The sequence below is a fragment of the Vipera berus genome (genome assembly GCF_964194415.1).
Source record: "Vipera berus genome assembly, chromosome: W".
Lineage (NCBI taxonomy): Eukaryota > Metazoa > Chordata > Lepidosauria > Squamata > Viperidae > Vipera > Vipera berus.
This window is the reverse complement of record NC_138210.1, coordinates 66,079,979-66,104,743: the sequence shown is the minus strand read 5'-3', so window position 1 is coordinate 66,104,743 and position 24,765 is coordinate 66,079,979. Positions and strand designations below refer to the sequence as shown.

At 38.0% G+C, this 24,765-nt stretch overlaps 2 protein-coding genes across 2 annotated transcripts in view; both read left to right on the top strand.

The window, feature by feature from the left end:
• Positions 1 to 10,658: 10,658 nt before the first annotated feature.
• On the top strand, positions 10,659 to 19,154 carry LOC308676388 (vomeronasal type-2 receptor 26-like; the record flags this gene model as incomplete). Its single annotated transcript, XM_081342200.1, has 6 exons — positions 10,659 to 10,882; positions 13,457 to 13,748; positions 15,826 to 16,671; positions 16,777 to 17,004; positions 17,547 to 17,673; positions 18,253 to 19,154. The coding sequence occupies 6 exons, from the start codon at positions 10,659 to 10,661 to the stop codon at positions 19,152 to 19,154; spliced, it is 2,619 nt and encodes an 872-aa protein (XP_081198326.1).
• Positions 19,155 to 24,133: 4,979 nt separating this feature from the next.
• LOC308676031 (immunoglobulin superfamily member 1-like) overlaps positions 24,134 to 24,765 on the top strand; it is a 23,619-nt gene continuing 22,987 nt past the window's right edge. Inside the window, exon 1 of the mRNA XM_081341737.1 lies at positions 24,134 to 24,266. Coding sequence (XP_081197863.1) covers positions 24,236 to 24,266 — 31 coding nt within the window. The 5' untranslated portion in view covers positions 24,134 to 24,235. The remainder of the gene's footprint in view (positions 24,267 to 24,765) is intronic.

The following is a 24,765-nucleotide window of genomic DNA, read 5'->3' as shown; positions in this document are numbered from 1 at the left end:
AATATTTCAATATTTCAGAACACTTCATTTATGTCTCAAAGTAGTTGTTTTAGAAAAAAAGGAACTTCACCAAAGGATTGCTGGAGTCACACGTATTAAAAGGTTTTAGGCTGTCTCAGGTCTCACCTAATACAATGGGCTTTTAAAACATCTGAAATGTTAATTTAAAGCACTTAAATTGACCATAGTATAGATTTATTTGGTCTTTACCAATTTCTAAGTGCCATGGTTTTATTCTGGTCAAATTGAAATTCCTGTCTTATGATACTGTAAAAACCCCTCATTGTTAAAATTAATATTCTTTGGTAAAGGTAAAGGTAAAGGTAAAGGTTCCCCCGCACATGCGTGCTAGTCGTTTCCGACTCTAGGGGCCAGTGCTCATCTCCGTTTCATAGCCGAAGAGCCAGCGCTTGTCCGAGGACGTCTCCGTGGTCATGTGGCCGGCATGACTAGACGCCAAAGGCGCACGGAACGCTGTTACCTTCCCACCGTAGTGGTCCCTATTTGTCTACTTGCATTTTTACGTGCTTTCGAACTGCTAGGTGGGCAGAAGCTGGGACGAGTAACAGGCGCTCACTCTGTTACGCGGCACTCGGGATTCGACCCGCCAAACTGCCGACCTTCCGATCGACAAGTTCAGCGTCCTAACCCACTGAGCCACCACGTCCCATTCTTTGGTAGTCATTCTCAATTCTCAATCATGCAAATAAGATCTCATTTTAACGTACATTGAGGTTTAGAAACCGAGAATTTGTATATATTGAGAATTCTTTGGTAGTCATTCTCAATATATACAAATTCTCGGTTTCTAAACCTCAATGTACGTTAAAATGAGATCTTATTTGCATGATTTCATGAAACTCACAGTAAATTGTTCTTGTGAAGAATGGGGACCTATTCTTCCAACTTTCTCTTTTATGAAGGAAGGGCTGAGAAATGATCCTATTTGGAAATCTAGGTGCCAAATCTCTGTCCTCATTGAATGACACTGTTATTAAATGTAACACTTCTCAAATAATATATATAAGGAAAAGAGAAACTAATGGGATTATTTTAAAAATGTAATGTCCTTTCATACATTCTTTTACTTACAAACATTGAACAAAACCGCAGCCTGCTCTATAGACTTGAAGTTACTTGCCCATCCCAATCATATATTAAGAGCTTAACGTCTGATGAACTTTAGAGTTTTTTCAGTTGACATACAGTGATGTAGATTACTGTCAAGAATATAGTTAAGTATCCAATGACTCAGTGATGCCGATCATGCTGTTACAGTCCTATGCATATCTAATTCTGCTTCCCACCATTCTTACACCTTTTCTTCCACCATTGTTGAAATTATAGTTCTTTTTTATTTATGCAGATGAAGGTAAAGAAAAAAAAGATAAAAAGATCCCTGGGGATTTTACTCCACTAGTGGTTGCCAATGATAGGGGGCAGTGCTCATTCTATTCAGCCAGCACTGATCAAAGACATTTCCATGGTCATGTGGGCATCATGACATCATGCAGCACCAATACTTTCCCAGCAAAATGATACCTATTTATCTACTCACATTTGTATGATTTTGAACTGAGAGGTTGGCAGGAGCTGGGGCAAGAATGGGAGCTCACCCCATCATATGGTACTTGGATTTCGAACCTGAGCTGCCAGCTTTCCGGTTGATAAGCCCAGCTTCCTACCTGCTGAGCCACTGTGTTGTCCCTTTCCCAGATGAGTCCCATTCCCAGAGGAAAGGTCAAGGCCATTTTATTTATTATTTTTTTTCTCTTACTAAGTTGCTATTTATCTTGACCTCTAATATTCTGATTGCAGAATTGCAGCAGAAGGTGATGAATGGAGTGGTAAGTCATCCAAGACCTAATCTTTAATATGGAGAAAATTCCATACTTAGAAATATGTCATCCAACTATCACAATATTTAAATTACCCTGCATTTATTTACTTTTAAGCATTTTGTGCCCAGTTAAGTATACAATTCCAAAATTCTGCAGTAAAATTATGTGACAGAAAGTGTCTCTTTCATCAGCAGAAATATTTGGAGATGGCAAAAATCCTGAAGTTTTGACACAGATCTAGCAGTGTGATTAATCCATAAGATAGATGAAGTCATAGATGATAGACACTTAATAGGTCACAAAGAAATTAAGTTGTAGGTAGTTGTCACATAATGACAAGTGGGACCCGTAATTATCATTATGTGATGCAGTCATTAAGTGAAATATCATGTGTTCCACTGTGATTAAACAACATGGTCACTAAGTGTTGATCATGATTTGCTGGCTTTTCCATTGACAATGATTCTTAGCCCTTTGTGAACTTGCAATTTGAAATCATGTGAATTTAGGATATTGCTACCATCATAAACATGTACTGCTTGTGAAACACCTAAATGGCAATTACATAACTCATGGGGATGCTGTGGTAATCATAAGTTTGAGGACTATAAAGCAATTTTTTCAGCACCATTGTAAATTCAATCACTAAATAGACAGTTATTAATGGAAGACTGCCTATATTATAAAACATGCAGAGATTATAGAAGGACATGACCTGAGACAAATATGATGGAGAACATTAGAGTTCTTAGGCAAATGATTGTAAATACTGCAGAAAGGAAATGGGATGTCCTTCGGCTGTTTAATTTGTTTTTAGTCATTATTTGCTGCCTGTTGTTCAGTTCAGGTTTCAGTACAATGATTTTGGAAAAAATATAAAGAACGATAAGGCAGTACAGGAGGACAAGATGGAGAAGATCTCCACAGCTACTATGCATTTTCCTTTGGAACTCAGATAAGTTGGAACAAAAGACACCCAAACACTACAGAAGACCAACATGCTACATGTAATAAACTTGGCTTCATTGAAACTCTCAGGCAGTCTTACTAGGAACAGCCTCCATCCTATGACAATATCTGTAATACCATCAATTCAAACAACCACATCTGCCTATCCCAGGTCCTTGGTAAGGATCAATAGGTAGACAAAAATGCCAAATCCAGTCTGAACATCTGGCTGATGTGCGATGATCTATAACAATAACAATAATATTGGAAGTTACCTTGGAGGTCATCTACTCCAACTCCCTGCTCAGGTAGGAAACCTTTATAGTATGACAAATATTTTGATGCAATTTGCAGTTGTTTATTAATGGTATATTTAGCCTTGGGTGTAAAATTCAAGCAACTTGATGCTTATTAACACTGACATTTGAACTTATAGTTAATACAGACATAAATCTTTTGTTTTTGTACAGTATACCTTTAAAGGTTCAAATTCTTTAAACATTAGAGTGTTACTAACCTCTAGTTAGTACTGTATAGACATCAGTATATCAGTATAGGTACTCCTTGACTTACAACAGTTCATTTAAAGACCAAAGTTACAACAGCACTAAAAAAGTGACTTATGACCATTTTTTCACACTTATGACCATTGCAGTACTGTGTGGTCATATGATCAAACTTCAGACAGTTGGCAAATGATTCATATTTATGACAGTTGCAGTGTCCCAGGGTCATGTGATCACCTTTTGTATGTAACTTTCTGACAAGCAAAGTCAGTGGGGAAGCCGGATTCACTTAACAACCGTGTTACTAACTTAACAACTGCAGTGATTCACCTGTGGCTAGAAAAAGTCATAAAATGGGTCAAACCTTACTTAACAAATGTTTCACTTAGCAACAGAATTGTTGGGCTCAATTGTGGTTGTAAGTCGAGGACTACTTGTGTAATATAATATTTTTATGTATTATAATGATATTGTCAACTCTACAAATGAGCATGGCTGCAGCCATTTTTCCTTTTCATTCTAAGTTGCCACATTGAATGGAGGAAGAGGGGTTGCCAGGTGCTTAGTTAGTCATAATAATATACAAATTATGTTGGGGAACATAGTTGCTTGCATAGTTTTATGGGTGTGATTTTTAACTTTGTATTGGGAAATTGTTACTTGTGTATTCAGACTTGGTTTCACTCTTGACAGTGCCGATACTTTGTAACTAATATACATGTTCTTTGAGGAATTTGCAAGCCTTGGAGTTCTGCTTTATTCATTTCTGTCTGTTGGAATCATGATAGATATAATAAAACACATTTTTAAAAATTCTATCTTCTACAAACATTGTAGTTGTGAAGATGTTGGCTTAAGATAAGGAAACCTGAATTTAACTCAGTGGGCCAATCACTATCTATGAGTCAAACCAACCTATAGGATTGGTATTGTGTGGGGGAAAAAACTGAAGAGAAAAAAATGGACATAAATCTAATTAACCCATCAACAATTCTACCATACCCTTTCCCATAAATATTTTTTGCTGAATTCCTATGTCCCATACACATATCTTACCTGTGGGATTTTGTAAATGCACAGAATGGTTGCCATGTACAGACAAATGTCAGGTCCCCAAACAGCTGCTACAAGAAAGTTTCCTGCATCACACTTGTAGTTTGGAATGAATCTGTCTTGGGTGAAGAGAAGCTCCAGAAAGGCAAGATAGGTCCAGCTTGTACTGAAGTGGCCATTGTAAATTTGGAAACCTAAGGAAATATTGGGCAAGATCCAGGAATTTTTGTTGACTTCCTTTATAGCAAATACCATGACCAAGATTTGCTGATAATTTTGGGTCACTACCCTGCAGTAAAATGAGACAATCTGTTCAGCTGTATCTCCTGTAGCGTAAAATATTTGCTACTCTTCAGTTCAACCTAAATTAAGCAAAAATATTACACTAACATACATGACATAATTTTGATCCAGAGAAGAGTGAAGCAAAATTATCCCAACAGGCAATTTACTTTTGTAACACAAGACCAACTTAGCATTGTTTGTAAGGCTAGCATTTATTTAAAGCAAGCATACCTATACCCACAAATCCCAGAGTAGCTATTTAGACATTCAGTTGAACTGAACATTAAAAAACCCTTTTTTGATCCAGTTGGAATTAATTTAAAAAGAGAGGTGTGGTTTAGTTCCTATGTATTTTGGTGGAAATTTGTTCAACAATATATCTGCAAAGTCTCTAATATCTGTTGTTGGATTAGAATGTTGCTCTTGAGGTACAATCATAATGCTGGGATTTGTTGAAAAACCAGGTTGAAATGTTCTGGTTTCAATAAAGGAGAATATTTGTAGCTCAAGATTGAAATGAATACTCTCTGAGCTTGGTTGTTTCCTTGCAGACGTTTCATGACCCAAACTAGGTAACATCATCCCTAATACAGATGATGTTACCTACTTTGGATAATGAAACATCACCAAGAAAACAGCCAATCTCAGAGAGCATTAAGAATCCCACATGTCCTGGTTTACTTGGATGGAGATATGGAGGAGGAGATTGTATCATTATGATCTTCGCTAAATCTTTTTAAGATTGACTTGACTGAAGGGCAGAATTTCGTAAATCAGTGAAACAGAGCTTACACAAATTCTTGCAGAAGTTTCATAGAAGGGTGTCAGTTGAAGATAATGGGATTATAAAAGGTGTAGACCTAGGAAAGAATGCCAGCAACAATGAGGTCTCCAGGTTGAGAATACTTGTGAAGAATTGGGAGAGGCTTTCTAATGCCACAGTTAGTTTCCTTGCATATTATATGAGCAATTAATGTTAATACAGAAAGCATGAATGTCCCAATCCTGAATGAAAGGCTTATTTCCAGATACAATTGACTTTTAGCTTTAGCTTTGTCTCTGATAGCATCACTTGACCTGAATTCCTCAACATTTTTGAGACAGAATTAGGCAGCATCACAGATCAGTGAAACAAACGAGTCTCATGTCTCTCTAATACCAATTCTAAATGTCAAGAAGAAATCAAATATCAGGATTCTCTTGGGATTTGGAGGAGAAGAATGGTTTACTATGGTTAATATTGTAATTATAGAAAAGATAAACACATATCTAGTGTTTATCATTTTAAAAAATTTAGACATTGGCTCAAATTATCTGTAATAAGATAAGTTCTTTAGGGGCAAAAAGAATCTCCCTCAAGCAAACATATTGAATAATAAGTTTTCAAGATTTTTTTTAAGAATTTTTTTTTGTCCCTTTGACAAAAAATAAATTAATTTATTAACTGCTAAGTTCTGACCAGCAAGGATATACCTTTTCATTAATACCTTTTAGAGCTTAAGGAGTTTTTCTTCTTTTTTAATATAGATTGTATAATTATAAGTTCAATTGTATAATTATAAGTTTCAAAGATCCTGGAGCAGTGGGGAACTACCAGACGACTGGAAGAGAGCTGATGTAGTTCCCATATTCAAAAAAGGGGAAAAAATAGATCCAGGAAACTACAGACCTATCAGCCTGACCTCAATACCTGGGAAGATTCTGGAAAAGATAATCAAACAACAAATCAGCGAACACCTTGATGCGAACAAAGTTGTCACTAAAAGCCAATATGGGTTTGTCAAAAACAGATTGTGCCAGACAAACCTTATTGCATTCTTTGACCAAGTGACAAAACTAGTGGACCAGAGGAATGCTGTAGATATAATTTACTTGGACTTCACTAAGGCATTTGATAAAGTAGATCACAACCTACTACTTGATAAGATGGAAAAATGTGGGTTAGATAGCATCACCACCAGATGGATTCGTAGCTGGCTGACAGGCCGTACTCAGCGTGTGGTCCTCAATGGAACTGCATCTACATGGAAGGAAGTGTGTAGTGGGGTGCCCCAGGGCTCTGTTCTGGGCCCAGTGCTCTTCAACATCTTCATCAACGATTTGGATGAGGGGATAGATGGGGAACTCATCAAATTTGCAGATGACACCAAACTGGCAGGAATAACCAATACTCCAGAAGATAGGCTTAAGATACAGGAGGATCTGGACAGACTCGAACACTGGGCACTATCTAACAAAATGAAATTCAATTGTGAAAAAAGTAAAGTTCTACATTTAGGCAGGAAAAATCAAATGCACAGGTATAGTATAGGTGGTACCTTGCTTGATAGTAGTAACTGTGAGAGAGATCTCGGAGTCCTAGTGGACAATCACTTAAATATGAGCCAGCAGTGTGCTGCAGCTGCCAAAAAAGCCAACACAGTGCTAGGCTGCATTAACAGAGGGATAGAATCAAGATCACATGAAGTACTAATACCACTTTACAATGCCTTGGTAAGGCCACACCTGGAATACTGCATCCAGTTTTGGTCACCACGATGTAAAAAAGATGTCGAGACTCTAGAAAGAGTACAGAGAAGAGCAACAAAGATGATTGGAGGACTGGAGGCTAAAACATATAAGGAATGGTTGCTGGAATTGGGTATGTGTAGTTTAATGAAGAGAAGGGTGAGGGGTGACATGATAGCAGTGTTCCAATATCTCAGGGGCTGCCACAAAGAAGAGGGAGCCAAGCTATTCTCCAAAGCACCTGAAAGCAGGACAAGAAGCAATGGATGGAAACTAGTCAAGGAGAGAAGCAACCTAGAACTAAGGAGAAACTTCCTGACAGTTAGAACAATTAACCAGTGGAACAACCTGCCTCCAGAATGCTCCAACACTGGATGTTTTTAAGAGGAGACTGGACAGCCATTTTTCTGAAATGGTATAGGGTTTCCTGCCTTAGCAGGGTGTTGGACTAGATGACCTCCAAGGTCCCTTCCAACTTCTTCTTCTTCTTCTTCTTCTTCTTCTTCTTCTTCTTCTTCTTCTTCTTCTTCTTCTTCTTCTTCTTCTTCTTATTATTATTATTATTATTATTATTATTATTATTATTATTATTATTATTATTATTATTATTATTATTATTATTATTATTATTATTATTATTATTATGTGTTTATGTTGGTTTGTAAGCTGCCCGGAACCACTTAATAATATGAGAAGAAAGGAAGGGCAGAAATAGTTAGTGAAAGAACAGCTTTAAAGTAAAAGTAAAGAATAGACTCTTGGTTAATTAATGATTATTATTATTAGCATATGGTGTTGTTACAGTAATCAGGAGACCACAATGCTATTTTAGAGTAGTAGTTTGGCTTGCCAAGGTATCAGCCCTATTATAGGACTCGCTTGCACACTTCCCAAGGTTCACCACAGGAGGGCGAGCTGACTGTGCACCAGAGAGAAAGACGAGTGGCTTTTCCTGCAGCATCACCCAAGGCCCTGTCCTTTCCTCAACCTGCTTTGCAAATGAGTGCCACAACCAGGAAAGTTCAGAGCCATTAGGAATCTGATTGCCTGCAGAGAGCACTAGTTCATCTCCCCACCTCATCGAACTGTTTAGAACTGTTAGGTGGACAGAGGCTGAGGCCAGTGACAGGAGCCCATCCTGCCATGCAGTGCTAGGACTTGAACCACTGGAGTTGAGACCATCTCCAGCATCATTAAGCCATTGAGCCACCAGCCCTCTTATGGCCAATTGACTGATGATGATGGTGATGATGATGGTGATGATGGTGATGATGATGGTGATGATAGGGGTCTAATCTGCATTGGATGATTCTGAGCATTATTTTACTAGCATGTGATATTAATATTAGTATTGGAATATAGATCAACCTCTTTCAGTCCATTGGCCACTGTGTTGTTCTCCAGATTTGCTTGGGGTAGCTAGTTGGAACTTTGAGTGATTTTTCTTCTTCTTCTTTGCTTTTTTAAAAACCTCTTTCTTCATTTATGGAAATCTCTGCTCACATTTGTAACTACTTTGAGTATTCATTGATTCATTCATTGATTCATTCATTCATGTTCAGTCCACAATTTCCATGTTTCTTTATCAAGGAGGTTCAGAACTTCAAAGTGATTCCTGATGTTTCTCTTTTTAACTCTTTTTACTGTTTTGCTGTTCTGCTTGTATATTTCCTGTGAGAGTTGGCATGAATGTTACTTAAGGATTGGGAAAGTCAGCCCGCTAGCCACTAGTTCAGAACCTGGCCCATAGGAAGTGCTAATAGAAAAGGTGAGAATTCCTACCTAATCCTCATTCCTGGAATATTCCTCTTTTCTGCAGCCAAGTTGCCTTGGTACCTTACCACCATCAGACATGCTTCAATATGACCACTTCGGCAATATTGCAAAATGTCAGTGTAGCGTGAGAGAATAACACCTAATGGAGGAAGACATGTCATCATGGCAGTGTCCCATTTCATAGCTGGAATGAGAGCTAGATGGCTGATTTTAAAAGAAGATGGTAGTATAGACACACAAATCAGGGTGTGTAATTACTGACATTAGGCATGACCTGTGTGAAAGTCCCTTCATTTGCTAAGTTGTTTAGATGAAAATGGATTTGACCTTGTTTCCCATCTAAACTCAAGAATGACTCTGTTAAAGAAAATATCATGGTGATTCCTAACCAAAGTAGTGACTTGGCACCTAGGGAGGCAATTCCATTTTACCAGAATGCCTAGTCTTTTCTTATTGGAAGAGGGTAACTTTTTAGGAGAAATTACATTACAGGACACATTGGAAATTGGATTCTCCTATCCTTGATTTTACTCCCAATTGATCCAAGTTCTTGTTCTGTACCAGCCTACTACTGGCCCTGCAGAAAAGGCAGGGACAACCCCTTTACAAAACAGCAAGAGGCTGGAACTAAGCCTGCCAAATTTATTAACATAAAACAGAGCAAACAGAAACATGAACCATGAAACAGGAGCTATTCAAACGGTTGCCTTCAGCAAACCAGCCCTCCCACACATTCCCCTTTTAAAAAGTTCAAGGTGTGGCTTCTCTCTGCCTCCTTCCGAGGTGCCCCGTTGCCTTCCTCTGTTTACTCCTGATTGACTGCCTCCTGCGTTGGGCGTCCTTGAACAGGGCCAGCTGTGGGTCATCTTCATCCACGCTGTCAGGCTCACACAGCTGGGTCTGCTTCATAACCAGATGGGAGGGGCCTGGCTGAGGGCTCTGCGGAGCCTCAGGGCTATCCTCTGGAGGCTCTCCAACACCCCCCTCCTCCTCCTCTGAATCGTCCGACCCAACTGCCGAACCCACAGGCTGACCCTGAATCACAACAGTTCTCTTCCTGTTAATTCTTTCTTAGAGGGGCAATACAATGTGGAGAAGAGTGTGGGTGATGCTAGAAATGTACAAATAATAGCTTTATGAAAGTGATTAGAACTGAGTTCCAGTAACCATAGCAAGGGTAAAAGTGACCCTATGTGTATCTTCAGAAAAAAAGAAGCAGGTGGCATTCAGTTCCAAAGGGAAATAAAGTACTTTGAGATGTACTTTATGATTCAGTCACTAGGTTTCAGGAGATTCATTCAATGTAACAACTGGTGCATAGTTGAGTTAAGGTCAACTTGTTTGCTTCAATGTTTTTCCACTTTCCTAAAATAATTATTATAATTATGGAAATCACTGGTGTTATCAACTTGTCTAGCCAGAGTTCTGGTGGCCTTGTGGAAGTTTAAAGGATTTGAAGAGAAAAAGCAGAAATGTCAATATAAACAAAACAGGACCATGAAATTAGGGACTTGGTGTAGCAGGAATCTGCCATAAACTCATGTCAGCTTGTCCTGATGATATTATAGTTATGCTTAAGATAGCTCTCTCTTGAATACCTTTCAGTGCATGCTTTCCTAATCTCTATTTCCCACTGTAATACATCTCTTAGCAGAGCAGGGGAGCTTGTTTCATAAACTGGGCTGACACAGTAAACAGATATGGGAAAAACTGCATCTTAGGTGAAGGTTTAGCATTAGAAATGAGGAGGTTTGTAGTATTGGCAATCCTGCTGCTGCTGCTTCCTAACACAGTGGGCAAAGCAAATTCTGTTAAATGCATGCAAAGTGAACCTCAGCGTATCTTGCTTGAGTGGCATAAACCAGGTGACATCTTCATCGGTGGGGTTACCTCTCACATCATTCCTATTTTTTCTGAGATAACATTTACAAAACTTCCTTCTCAAGACTGGATATACGTTCCAATGTAAGAAACCCATTTTCTCCCTTCCTCACAAAGCTTTCAGCGATGACTAGAGGCTCTCCCCTTTGTTTTGTTTATTATTGGTGGCATACAAATTTCTTAGGATGGCGTTGTAGTGACATCCCAAAGTATAAGAGAAAATTACTTGCTATTGCCAGACATTCGTAAAATAAATTAACTAAAATAATATATGCCAGAGGCCACCTATATTCTGACTTTTTCTCTGTTCCCTCTTCTTTCTCGTGGATCACCACATGGCAAGAAGAGATTTATGTATTTAGAACCATATAGTAAGAGCCTTGGTGGAGCAGTGGGCTAATGCCTCCTTAAGTAACACCAGCTGCCTGCAATTAGTGCAGGTTCGCATCCCACCAGGCTCAAGGTTGACTCAGCCTTCCATCCTTCCGAGGTGGGTAAAAATGAGGACCCAGATTGTTGGGGGCAATTAAGCTGATTTTGTAATAATGCCGCTTGGGGTGTGTGTGAAAGCCCTAACAAGCAGTCATTTACATAGAATGAAGGCTACTGCTAAGCTTGTAAGCCGCCCTGAGTCTTCGGAGAAGGGCGGGATATAAATGGAATTAAAATAAAAATAAATAAAAATAGTAGACATCTAGATTCATCCACCATAGTTCTGGTATGCCTATTCATTCCTAATCATCCAGATTTAACTCTATCACTTCTTGTTTCCTGAAAGATTCCAGAAAGGGTAGTTCTCCTGCAGCAACATAGTGGGTTTAAAAAAAATGAAATGGGAAATCAACAATCCCGCTAAACATTAATTTCTTTTTTTGGGGGGGACATGTATTTCATTTTTTTTCTCCTCTAATAGCAAACATCCCTCCTAATATTTCCATTGGTCCAAAAGATGTTTCAGAAATCAAAATAGCTTCTAAGGACATTCAGTCCTAAAATATTGAAATGGACATGCTGTTGGGGAATCAGTTTTGGATAACATCAGTTGAAATATATTATTGTGTAGAATCTATGAAAAAGATATTATTATTGTTTCTGTACCAGGCATCTGAAATAATACTATACAATGCTTTTGCAGAAATGCTCTATTGAAAGCTCATCTGGAAAACTGCATTCTCTTTTAGATGATTTCTGGTCTTAAATGAATGCTATAAAGCTGGAAAAGAGTAGAAAGGTGCACCCAAAATAATGGTAACACAGCAACATCTGGATTTGTCCAGTGTCTAATCTCTACTGAGACAGAAGTTCTATCATCCTAATTTCTTTCTAGTTGGTTTCTTGGAGAACTTTCAAACCCAAGGTTGACTCAGAAGTGTCTTGGAGAGATATTTTCATGTCTCTTCTACTTTTTCATTATATAACAGCTCACTTTCATTTAAACATGTTTCAATTTAACCCCTCTCTCAATTTCAGATCTTCATTGCTAGAATTTGTTAGACAAATTATACATGTTATACATTATTATACATGCTGAGTTATAGTCAGAAGAAGGCAACAATTTAAATTCCTGGATAAAAAGATTACTTTAACATTCCAGCTGTATTTTAGTAGGGCAGCAATGGATTCAAGACCATTGAGGATCCTCCAGAGCAACTAGTAGGGAAATGTATTTAAAAAAATTCATTTTTAATCCTATCCAAGACATACAGTACATACATATGCAAGACATACCAATAGAACAATCAAACTAATGGTATCATTACTGGAATTATCCAGTACCCCAAATCTACTGAGGCAGATATTCTGTCACCCTAATTTCTTTCTAGTTGGTGTGCTGAAGAACATTCAAATCCAGGGCTGAATCAGAACTGCCTTGGGGAGAGATTCTTATGTCCCTTCTATCAGCTGTCTAGTACATTAATACAATTTTGAAGAAACCATGAACAGAACTGAGAATAGATGATTATATATCTGGCATAGTTCTTTGATAAGTCTGTACCATAAAAATACATTTCTCAAAAGACCACATTCATAGAAAACAAGAAAAAGGAATGAAATTAAAACAGTAGCCAAGAGAAAATTGCATTACATTTGAGGGGTGAACAGAAATTAGTAAATGAATGAAAGTCACAGATCCAGTTGTTCCAGTTCCATTAAGGAATACTTACGTTCTGTTAACTAACTTCAGAATTAGGATCAGTAAAAGTTTAATCGGAAATGCTAAAGTCATACATCTGGATCCAGATTTATTTATGCTTGGACTGGACCCACTGTAATTATGGCCAGAATAATTTCAATTCCATTTAATTTTTTGAGGATAATTAAGCCTGAATTCAATTCACGGGGATAAGAAATGAATAAAATCTATTGTTTAGGTTGTTCTTGCATTGAATGCAATTCCATACAAAGAGCGTATTATTTGATGAAGTTAAGTCAGCATAATTGCCATTGAAATCCTCAATTGCTATAGCTCAGTGATGAGGATATAGATCTGATCTGGCTGCTGACTAGCACTTTTTTATTTAATAAGCATAGTTCATGGATGTAATCACTTGGGTGGTAACTATGGCCTATTTTATTGTTTCTAAAGGGAAACAATAAATAATTAAAATTAGTTAATTTTAATTTCTGCCTACAAGCATCCAATCTCTTTCTTTGCAGATTGATCACAAAGTTCATTCAACATATCCTAGCCTTGGTCTTCGCCATTGATGAGATCAATGGGAATCCTGAGCTCTTACGCAATGTAACTCTTGGGTTCCACATCCATGACAGCTACACTGATTCAAGGACAACCTTCCGTGCCACTTTGGACCTGCTCTCCAACTCACATCAGTTTCTTCCCAACTACAAGTGTGGAAGCAGTCAAAAATTAATAGGTGTCATTGGTGGACTAAGTGCTGATACTTCCTTGTGTATAGAAGATGTCTTGGGCCTTTACAAGGTTCCCCAGGTAAGAACTATGGATGGGCACCAGGACATTTGTGATAATCTGATACTTAATCCCTTCTTCTCATTGCCTCCTGGTAAGTGAGTTGACCATCAAAAAATAAGGTTGCATGATTCAAGAAAAAGGATTTAGTATATGAAGACATAAATAAATGCATCGTGACCCCCGAATATGTGTCTTTTTGTGTGTTTTGTAAAAACACTTATTAATTGAGAAATTCTCCCTTAATTACAACCAGTTGAGACAGAGATTTTTTTATATAAAATGATGTACCATTGGTATATGTCACCAGAGAAATTACCTTGTATGTAAATTGTACAATTATGTTGAAATGTGAACAAGAAGGGACCTTTTCTCATATTTGGTGGAGATGTAAAAAAAAGCTAGAAAATTCCAGATTCAAATAAGCAAATTGATTCAGAGGATTTTAAAGATTAATATACAATTGAGATCAGAAGTTTGTCTTTTGGGTTTGATGGACCAACACTTGGGGAAAAAGTCATTGAGCTTTGTTTTTGTGCGTGATAACTGTAGCAAGATTACTGTGTGCACAAAGTCGGAAAGATTTGGCATTATCTACAATGGAGGAATAGTTCATGAAGATGATAGATTTTAGCCGTAATGGATGGCCAAATTGACTTGTTTGATCAAAAACAGTATCTACTGTACATATATTGCTGACTGGAAACCACTTATAAATGTTTTCTATGAAACAGAAAATGAACTTATGATTTATGGTTTGGGTGATTAGACACAATTGATTATATAAAGAGGAGAGTTAGAATAAGAGCTAGATTTTACATATAATTGCTGAAAACAAAATGTGAAATTACTTCTTTGCATCTTTTTTGTTTTCAATTTTATGCTATTTTTAGCTTTCTCTTTGATTTTTTTCTAATCTTTCTCTTATTTTATGTTAATTTATATTTTCTTTAGTAAAAATTATATATAAGCTTTGTAGTACATTTAAGCCTGAAAAAATAATAGTACAGAATAACATTTTATAAATTACACTACAGCTACTTGATGAGTTCAAAAATATTGCTATCATCAATTTCTTTAAGTGATAGGAAAAACATTATTATATGAAAAAATGTATTATCATAAAAACTGTATGATATGGACACAGCAGACTACTCCAGCTAATGTGTGTGTGCATGTATATGTGCATGCATACACACAAACACAGACACATACAAACTCACAAATATTGGGGGGGGGGAAATTAAGTACTCATACTTCTTGAAATTCTATGCCATTACTATATGTTAAGGATTACATTCCAATTCTCCAAATGGAGTACAAGTTGGTGATCAAATTGTTCTCTTTGCTATTGCTCCTAATCCAGCAACAGTGGAAAGAGAGTAATGATGAAGAACAATAAGAAAAATAATAGCTTTAGAATAGCAATAGCACTTAGACTTATATTGCTTCACAATGCTTTAGAGCCCTCTCTAAGCAGTTCACAGAGTTAGCATATCGCCCCCAACAATCTAGATCCTCATTTTACTGACCTTAGAAGGATGGAGGTCTGAGTCAACCTTGAGCCACTCAGAATTGAACTCCTGGAGTGAGTGGTGAGTTAGCCTGCAGTACTGCATTCTAACCACTATGCCACCATGGCTCTTTATGAGGGTGAGACACAAAACATCAGACCATAACAAAGAGATTTTTACATCAAATAACTCATCAACATTCAATATTCCACTGAAATGAGATAGATGGATACTTGATAAATGGAAAGATAGATACAGTAGATGTTAGATAGATAGATAGATAGATAGATAGATAGATAGATAGATAGATAGATAGATAGATAGATAGATAGATAGATAATGGATGGATGGATGGATAGATAGATGATAGATATTGGATGGATAGATGGATGGATGGATGGATGGATGGATGGATGGATAGATGGATAGATAGATAGATAGATAGATAGATAGATAGATAGATAGATAGATAGATAGATAGATAGATAGATAGATAGATAGATAGACAGATGGATGGTTGCTATGCAGGGTTTTGTCATCTTTCTATTTCATTCCTCTTTGAAACATATGTCTTTTTTCTCTAGCTTTCTTATGGTTCATTTCAACCAACAGTAATTTATGATTCTGACTTCTCTTCCTTTTATCGCATGGTTCCAAATGAAGCCCTTCAACTTTGGGGAATAGTACAGTTACTTCTGCATTTCAGGTGGAAATGGGTTGGCCTTGTCAGTATTGATGACCAAAGTGGAGAACATTTCTTGGAGGTTTTGCAACCCAAACTTTCTCAGCAGGGAATATGTTCTGCCTTCATAAAAAGAATTCCAAAAACTCATCCAATGTGCAGTATAGAAGAAATTCTTGAAAAAATTCCTAATCACATCTCAGCTTTCCAAAACAGCAGAGCCAATGCAGTCATTGTATATGGAGAAAGTGTAACCTTGTTCTGGCTGGCAAATCTTTTATGGTGGAATGACATGCTAACTCCACAACAGACGTCCAAACATTCTTCAGGAAAAGTGTGGATTGCAACAGCCCAAATTGATTTTGTATTCAACAACTTTCAAAAACATTTTGATATACAGATCTTCCATGGTACCCTTTCCTTTTCAATTCACTCAAAGAAAGTTTTAGCCTTTGAAGAATTTCTTCAGAAAGTAAAGCCTTCTTTGGCAAATGAAAAGAGTTTCATCAACAATTTTTGGGAAAATGCTTTCAGTTGTTTCATTTCCAACTCAACCACAACAAATTTATGTACTGGAGAAGAGATGTTGCAGAATCTTCCTACACCTTTCTTTGAAATGGGCATGACTGGTCACAGTTACAGCATCTACAATGCAGTTTATGTCATGGCACATGCCTTAGATATGATGTATTCATCCAACCACAGATCTAAGGCAATACCAATCTCTCAAGACATTGAACCCTGGCAGGTAACAACTCCTTCCTAACCTTACTGCTACAAAGTGCAGGGTTTATTACCTGTGGAAATATTTTCTGTGGGCCTTTTATAATTGTTTACACTTTTTTTCCCCAAGCTCCATTCAGTTGTTCAAAAAATCTCTTTCAACAACAGTGTTGGAGATGAAGTGACCTTGAATGAACATGGAGAAGTCCTGGATGGATTTGATCTTGTCAACTTGATCACTTTTCCAAATGGCTCTTACACCAAGGTGAAAGTGGGAAGACTGAATCCTAAAACACTTCTACAGAAAGAATTGGTGATGACTGATGAAAGAATCCAGTGGCATGCAGATTTCACCCAGGTAGCAAAAACATTATTGTGCTGAAATAATGGCTTGCTTACTTGCTTGGTAGCTAGCAGCTTGCTTGTTTGCTTATTCATCTATCTATCTACAGTATCTATCTATCTATCTATCTATCTATCTATCTATCTATCTATCTATCTATCTATCTATCATCTATCTATCTATCTATCTATCTATCTATCTATCTATCTATCTATCTATCATCTATCTATCATCTATTTACTGTATTTGTTCATTTAATTTATATTCTGCCCATCTTGCTATCAATTTGAACAGGGTGGTAGCAGATTTCATATTTGAGAAATTTTAAACAGATTACAAGTGGCCACCAGCATATTTTAAACAGTAAATTATTAGTTAGTAAGAAGAATTTTGGGGAGGCGGATGAATAATGAACTGAGACATGGGGTACAAACCTTGCAAATTCTTATAGCCAAGAGCATCCAACTTTATGTGAAAACTCTTCGTTCCATTATTCTGAGCAGCTGACAGATGAAAACCAAAATGGATCTTATCTCCACCCTAATGTTTTTGGACAGGTACCCCCTACTTCTCTGTGCAATGATCCCTGCCAGCCTGGATTTCAGAAGGTCAAGAAGGAAGCCAAGCCCTTCTGCTGCTATGATTGTTTTCAATGTGAAGAAGGAAAGATTTCCCATCTGATGGGTATGTCTGCCCCATTTTAAGCGTGCCAGAAATGAGACCTAATGAAGTTTTACTTCAGTCATTGCTTGACTGCCTCTTCTTCATTCCATTCATGTAGAAACAGAAAACTCACTCACTTTCAAATTTTTATTAATCAATTTAGAATAATCAGCAAGAGAAAAAGCATGATGATGAATTAACAATTAAAAAATTGGAGAAATGCAGTATATGATTAAGTAAATAGTCTTTAAAGGCTGCCGTGTGTGTGTGTGTGTGTGTGTGTGTGTGTGTGTGTGTGTGTGACTCTTATCTACTCCAAGTTGCTTTGACTGTTAGTAGTTCAGATTCTTGTAGAGAGCTTAAGCTTGCAACAAACCCTTATATTCATTTGAACTCTCTGGATTTCTTGATTTCCCCAGCACTTGACATGGATCATTGACAGATGGAAGTGACCTTCTTTCCATCACAACCTTTTGACCCTTGCTTTAAGGCAGAAAACATATTCTTTTCCAGTGTTTGATAGAACCAACTACCAAAGTATCTCAAGGCTCTTGGCTGCAAAGATCCGTGACTAAGATTTTTCACCTGTTTCTTTTTCAGATATGGATGACTGTGTCAGTTGCCCAGAAGATCACTTTGTAAAAGATGGGGAAAACCTGTGCATTCCTAAAGTTATACATTTTCTCTCCTTTAAAGAACCTTTGGGGATCACCTCGGCTTCATTTGCTATCTCCCTTTCATTGACTGCATCTTTTGTGCTGGGAGTTTTTATTAAGCACCAGCACACTCCCATCGTCAAAGCCAACAACCAAAGTCTCAGCTACAGTCTTCTTATATCCCTAATTCTCTCCTTCCTTTGTGCATTCTTCTTCTTTGACCGACCCATTCAAATAACTTGTCTTCTTCGACAAACATCCTTTGGCATCATCTTCTCTGTGGCAATTTCATGCATATTAGCAAAAACCATCCTGGTGATCCTGGCTTTTTTGGCCATCCAACCACATTCCAAGATGAAAAAATGGATGGGGAGAAAACTGCCAATTTTTATTGTTCTTTCCTGTTCCCTTGTTCAAGCAGGCATTTTGGCCATTTGGCTAGGATCCTCACCACCATTCCCTGATGTTGACATGCACACATTTGAGGGAGAGATAGTGCTGGAATGTAATGAAGGTTCAACTAAAATGTTCTATTGTGTTCTAGGATATACGGGCTTCCTTTCCATTGTATCTTTCTTTGTGGCCTTTTTAGCGAAAAACTTACCTGATAGTTTCAACGAAGCCAAGTTCATCACGTTTAGCATGTTGGTCTTCTGCAGTGTCTGGCTCTCCTTTGTTCCAACCTACATGAGTACTAAAGGAAAATATATTGTAATTGTGGAGGTCTTCTCTATCTTTGCCTCCAGCACTGGCTTACTAAGTTGTATCTTTTTCCCCAAATGCTATGTGATTTTACTAAGACCTGACCTGAATCTCAGGGAGCAACTAATAAAGAAAAAGAAATAAGTGCAGTATAAAGAATTAGAATTTCCTCCCTTTTAGAAGAAGAGTGAATATCTTGGGGAGGAACAACAGAATAAACTTACTTTATTCTCCATTATTTTCAGTTTCCAAATTTCAAACCCTGGGAAATTTGCTAATAGAGATATCTAGTGCCATAAGTGAATGCAGAAGAGCATATTTTGAATACAGTTGCAATAAGTTAAATGAATGTTGAGAGATTTATACCAAAACATATAGTTTAGATCATTTTACATTCAGTACAAACGTGTGTAACAGGGAACGTTGTATGCAAAAGCAGTAGTGTTCTTCTTACTTATCTGTATTTATTTTATTTATTTATTTATTTATTTTAATTCCATTTATATCCCGCCCTTCTCCGAAGACTCAGGGCGGCTTACAAACTTAGCAGTAGCCTTCATTCTATGTATATGCCTGCTTATTAGGGCTTTTACACACACCCCAAGCGGCATTATTACAAAGTCAGCTTAATTGCCCCCAACAATCTGGGTCCTCATTTATTATCTGTATTGCACTTTCTATATCCTTAAGATATTCCTTTTAATATCTTCCTTGTCACTTTTTATTTGTAAGTCCATTTGTAAAGTATAAATCTGTTTGGTCTGTTACTGACCAATTTTCTCTTCCACCCTTCAAACAGGACATTAAAGGTAGGAATTTGAAAGGCAGAGAGCAAAGAAAAAAGGACAAAATCAGTAAAGAGATTGTAAATGCGGCATCTCCTCCACCTTAACATATCCCATATTTTGCATCTTATCCCACTCTTACTTTGTTCAATAACTGTGCATACTGGCACACATTAAATGCTAGTTAATACCACAAGATATCAGCGTTGGACCAGAAACGTATACACAATAGTACTATTTTCCTAGTGAAAAGTCAAGCATTACTCCGACCATTCACTAACTTTGCTAGTAATACCACAAGATGTCAGTGTTGAATTAGAAATGTACACAGAAACTTTGCAGTGAGATATCTAAACTTGAACTAAGGAGCATTTTCCCTCAATAGGCCAATAGCGAACAGAGGTGGAAGGGACCTTGGAGGACTTTTAGTCAAATCCCCTCCCTCCCCCTGCAGGAAACCCTAAACAATTTCATACAAGTGATTATCCAGTCTCTTCTTAAAAGCCTCCAGTGACGAAACACCCACAAATTCTGAAGGCAAGCTATTCCACTGCTTAATTATTCTCACTGTTATGAAGTTTCTCCTTAATTCCAAGTTGCTTCACTCCTTGATTAGTTCCCATCCATTGTTTCTTGTCTTGCATTCTGGTGCTTTGGAAAATAAGATGACTCCCCCTCTTCTTTGTAGCAGCACCTCAAATATTGGAACACTGTTATCGTGTCACCCTTCTTTTTTCTAAACTAGCCAAACTGCAGCCGTTCTTCATATGGTTTAGTTTCCAGACCCTTAAATATCTTATTTGCTCTTTTCTTCACTTAGTTGCTCTTTTCAAAGTCTCAATATCTTGTTTATAATGTGGATTCATAGCTCACTCTGAGAACTATGAATTAGTGGAACAACCTTCCTCCTGGACTCAAAGAAGTTCCATCACTAGAAATTTTAAAGCAAATGTTGGACACCCATTTACCTAAGATGGCATGAGGGATTAGCAGACTTCCAATATATTTTCCAATTCTATCTTTCTATGATCTTTGTTTAAGCAAACAGTCTATTGCAAGAATTTAGAGGGAAGCAAGGAAATAAGTCCAAACTTGCTCAGGTTAGATCATATGGAATCATCTCAGCCACTTCCTACTCTACAGGAAAAAGTGGGCAGTTTAAAAAAAAACTAGTTTTGGGAGAGGAAAACAAGAGAATTTGGAGGAAAGAGCCACAAAATGTTGAAAATTGTTCATCTTTATCATGTCTGCTAAATCTCAAAACATAACATTGGAAGTTCTAAAAAAAACAATAGAATAGAATAACAGAGTTGGAAGGGACCTTGGAGGTCTTCTAGTTCAACCCCCTGCTTAGGCAGGAAACCCTATACCATTTCAGACAAATGGTTGTCCAATTTCTTCTTAAAAACTTCCAGTGTTGGAGCATTCACAGCTTCTGGAGGCAGGTTGTTCCACTGATTAATTGTTCTGTCAGGAAACTCCTTCTCAGTTCTAGGTGGCTTCTCTCCTTGATTAGTTTTCATCCATTGCTTCTTGTCCTGCCCTCGGGTGCTTTGGAAAATAGCTTGACTCCCTCTTTTTTGTGGCAATCCCTGAGATATTGGAACACTGCTATCATGCCAGCCCTAATCCTTCATTTCATTAAACTAGACATACCCAATTCCAGCCACTGTTCTTTATATGTGTTACACTACAATATGTTTTAGCCTCCAGTCCCCTGATCAACTTTGTTGCTCTTTTCTGCACTCTTTCTAGAACAGGCATGTCAAACTGCTGGCCTGTGGCTGGATGTGTCACACTGAAACCGCGCCCACCCCATTGCTGGCAATGGGGAAAAAGTCCCAATATGTCACACGATGTCACATGATGTTGTTCTGTACCAGCCTGCTACCGGCCCTACAGAAAAGGCAGGGACAACCCCTTTTACAAGAAGGCAAGAGGCTGGAACTAAGCCTGCCAAATTTATTAACATGAAAACATAAACAGAGCAAAGAGAGCAAAGAGAGCAAACACGAACCATGAAACAGGAACTATTCAAACGGTTGCCTTCAGCAAACCAGCCCTCCCACACATTCCCCTTTTATACAGTTCAGGGCGTGGCTTCTCTCTGCCTCCTTCCGAGGTGCCCCATTGCCTTCCTCTGTTTACTCCTGATTGACTGCCTCCTGCATCGGGCATCCTTGAACAGGGCCAGCTGTGGGTCATCTTCATCCACGCTGTCAGGCTCACACAGCTGGGTCTGCGTCGTGACAAGGTGGGAGGGGCCTGGCTGAGGGCTCTCATCAGCAAGCTCTCCAACCCCCTCAGCAACCTCTCCAACACCCCCCTCCTCCTCCTCCTCTGAATCGTCCGACCCAACTGCCGAACCCACCGGCTGACCCTGAATCACAACAGATGTTGCAAATTTGACATGCCTGTTCTAGAGTCTCAACATCTTTTTTATAACGTGGTGAAAAAAACTGGATGCAATATTCCAAGTGTGGACTTACCAAGGCATTGTAAAGTGGTATTAACACTTCACATGATCTCAATTCTATCAAGTGGTGGGATTCAAATATGTGAACAAATGGTTCTCTGTGTGAATGATGTTTCTGGAAGTCCATTCTGGGCCTGGGCAACAAAAAAATTAGCTACCAATTCTGCCAAAGTGGTGCGAACTGGCTGAATCCCACCACTAAGTCTATCCCTCTCTTAATGCAGCCTAGCACTGTGCTGGCTTTTTGGGCAGCTGCAGCACACTGCTGGCTCATATTTGTCCACTAGGACTCCAAGATCCCTCTCACAATTACTATTATTGAGTACCACCTACTGTACCTGTGCATTACTTTTTTCACCATCAAATTTCATTTTGTTAGATAGCATCCAATGTTCAAGTCTGTCAAGATCTTTCTGTTTCTTAAACCTATCTGCTGGAGTATTGGCTATTCCTGCCAGCTTGGTGTCATCTGCAAATTTGATGAGTTCCTCATCTATCCCCTCCTCCAAATCATTGATGAAGATGTTAAAGAGTACTGGGCCTAAAAAGCTGAAAGTAAATCAAGATATCATTGGAATTTAATGAATATAGGTCAAGAAGTTTGAGTATAACTCTCAGTCAAGATTGTATGATGTATTGTAATGCCTCTCATTCTTTAAATGAATTAAAGTCTCTGAGATATTAGCATTTATGTTAACTGGCTGCAGTTTCTTATTCTCTACTCAGGCATGAAAATTTGTACCAATCTTATTTGTATGTACTTTGCAAGCTCAAGACTTCAGCATTCTTATGAAACATTCTGAGCTGCAATTTTACTTCTCCTTTGAACAATTCTATGGAAAATTATTTTAATAGACAGCCTCTGATTTTAGTAATGCTATAGGAGTTAGTTAGAATTAGATATGTGAGTTAGATACACAGTGTTTGGCTTATTGCATCATAATTATTTTGCATTTGTTTGTTTTTTCTGTGTCGTGGAGAAAGATTTTATCATATTTTCTTTTTGTCTTTTCTTCTTGTTAGCACTCAGAATTATTTATTTAAGTAACCATGTATCCAGTAGTGGGATTCAGCCGGTTCACACCACTTCAGCAGAACCGGTAGCTAATTTTTTGTTGCCCAGGCCCAGAATGGACTTCCGGAAGCGGCATACACACAGAGAACCGTTTGTTCACATATTGGAATCCCACCACTGCATATACTGTATCATCTATTTTCTCCAAAGAATCAGGAGTAGCAATGGATTGTTTTAAAACAATATGAATAAAAAGTACATCAAATATACAGGAACAAAGGAATGATGGCTCAAACACACTTATAGACCCTAAACCAAAAAATAAGCTTGTCAATAAATACAGTCTTGCTTGTTGGCAGGACATGAGTTTTCCAACACTTCTAATTCTTTTGAAGTGTGACTTGTGTAAAACTCATAGCAGCTATTCTGTTGAATTTTCCTGGTAGGTCTATTGAGAACAGGTGATGAAAATACCTTGGGGGTATGATTCCTACACCACAGGGTTTCCAGGGTGGGTCCTATCCAGGGCTCTCTAGCCAACCTCAGCTACCCATCACAGTGCTCTTTCAGGTGGACCTTGGTCTAAAACATGTTGTTCCAAGGTGCTCTAAATCAGCATCTATTATATCAAACAGAAATGCCTGTAAATGTCTGCAACTTCTTCCTTCGAGCTGAGGACAGGAAAAAGGATTGTTGATGAGATAAGCAATGCAAAATGTCAGCTGAGTTTCTATAAAGACTAGCATTTCTCCGCAGAGTGATTATGCAAGAGTGGGCTTCCCTTGATAACTCTGTGGACTTCCCATAGAAGACACTTAGATGATCTGCTTCAAAGGAGAAGGTTCATTTTAGAAGTCAAGATACTCAAGAATGGCCTTTGAAGAAGAGTAACTTCTGAGAGACCTTAATTTCCAAATCAAAACTTGGAAGAAGATTCATCTCACTCATCATGGATCCCTTTGGCCTGGTCCCCATGCTAAGTGAGTTACCTCTTCTGATCTCCAACTCGTATTGTTTTTGGTTTTTGATTTATTTCATTTTTGTTTTTAAATTTCTGTTCTCACATTATTCTTATTAAAATAAAATTTTAACTTGCCAAAAATTTAAAATTGCAGATAACGATGCCTCTTGGGTACCATTTTACAAGCAAAATAAATTTAAAAGGCCTCTGTGAATTAGCTTTGAAGCTTCCATAGGTGAAATTTCTTTAGAATCGGAATAGAACTGGAAGGGACCTTGGAGCTCTTTTAGTCCAGCCTCATGCTCAAGCTGTTCCACTGGTTAATTGTCCTCACTGTTAGGAAGGTTGACTCAGCCTTCCATCCTTCTGAGGTAGGTAAAATGAGGACCCAGATTGTTGGGGGCAATTAAGCTGACTTTGTAATAATGCCGCTTGGGCTGTGTGTGAAAGCCCTAATAAGCAGGCATATACATAGAATGAAGGCTACTGCTAAGCTTGTAAGCCGCCCTGAGTCTTCG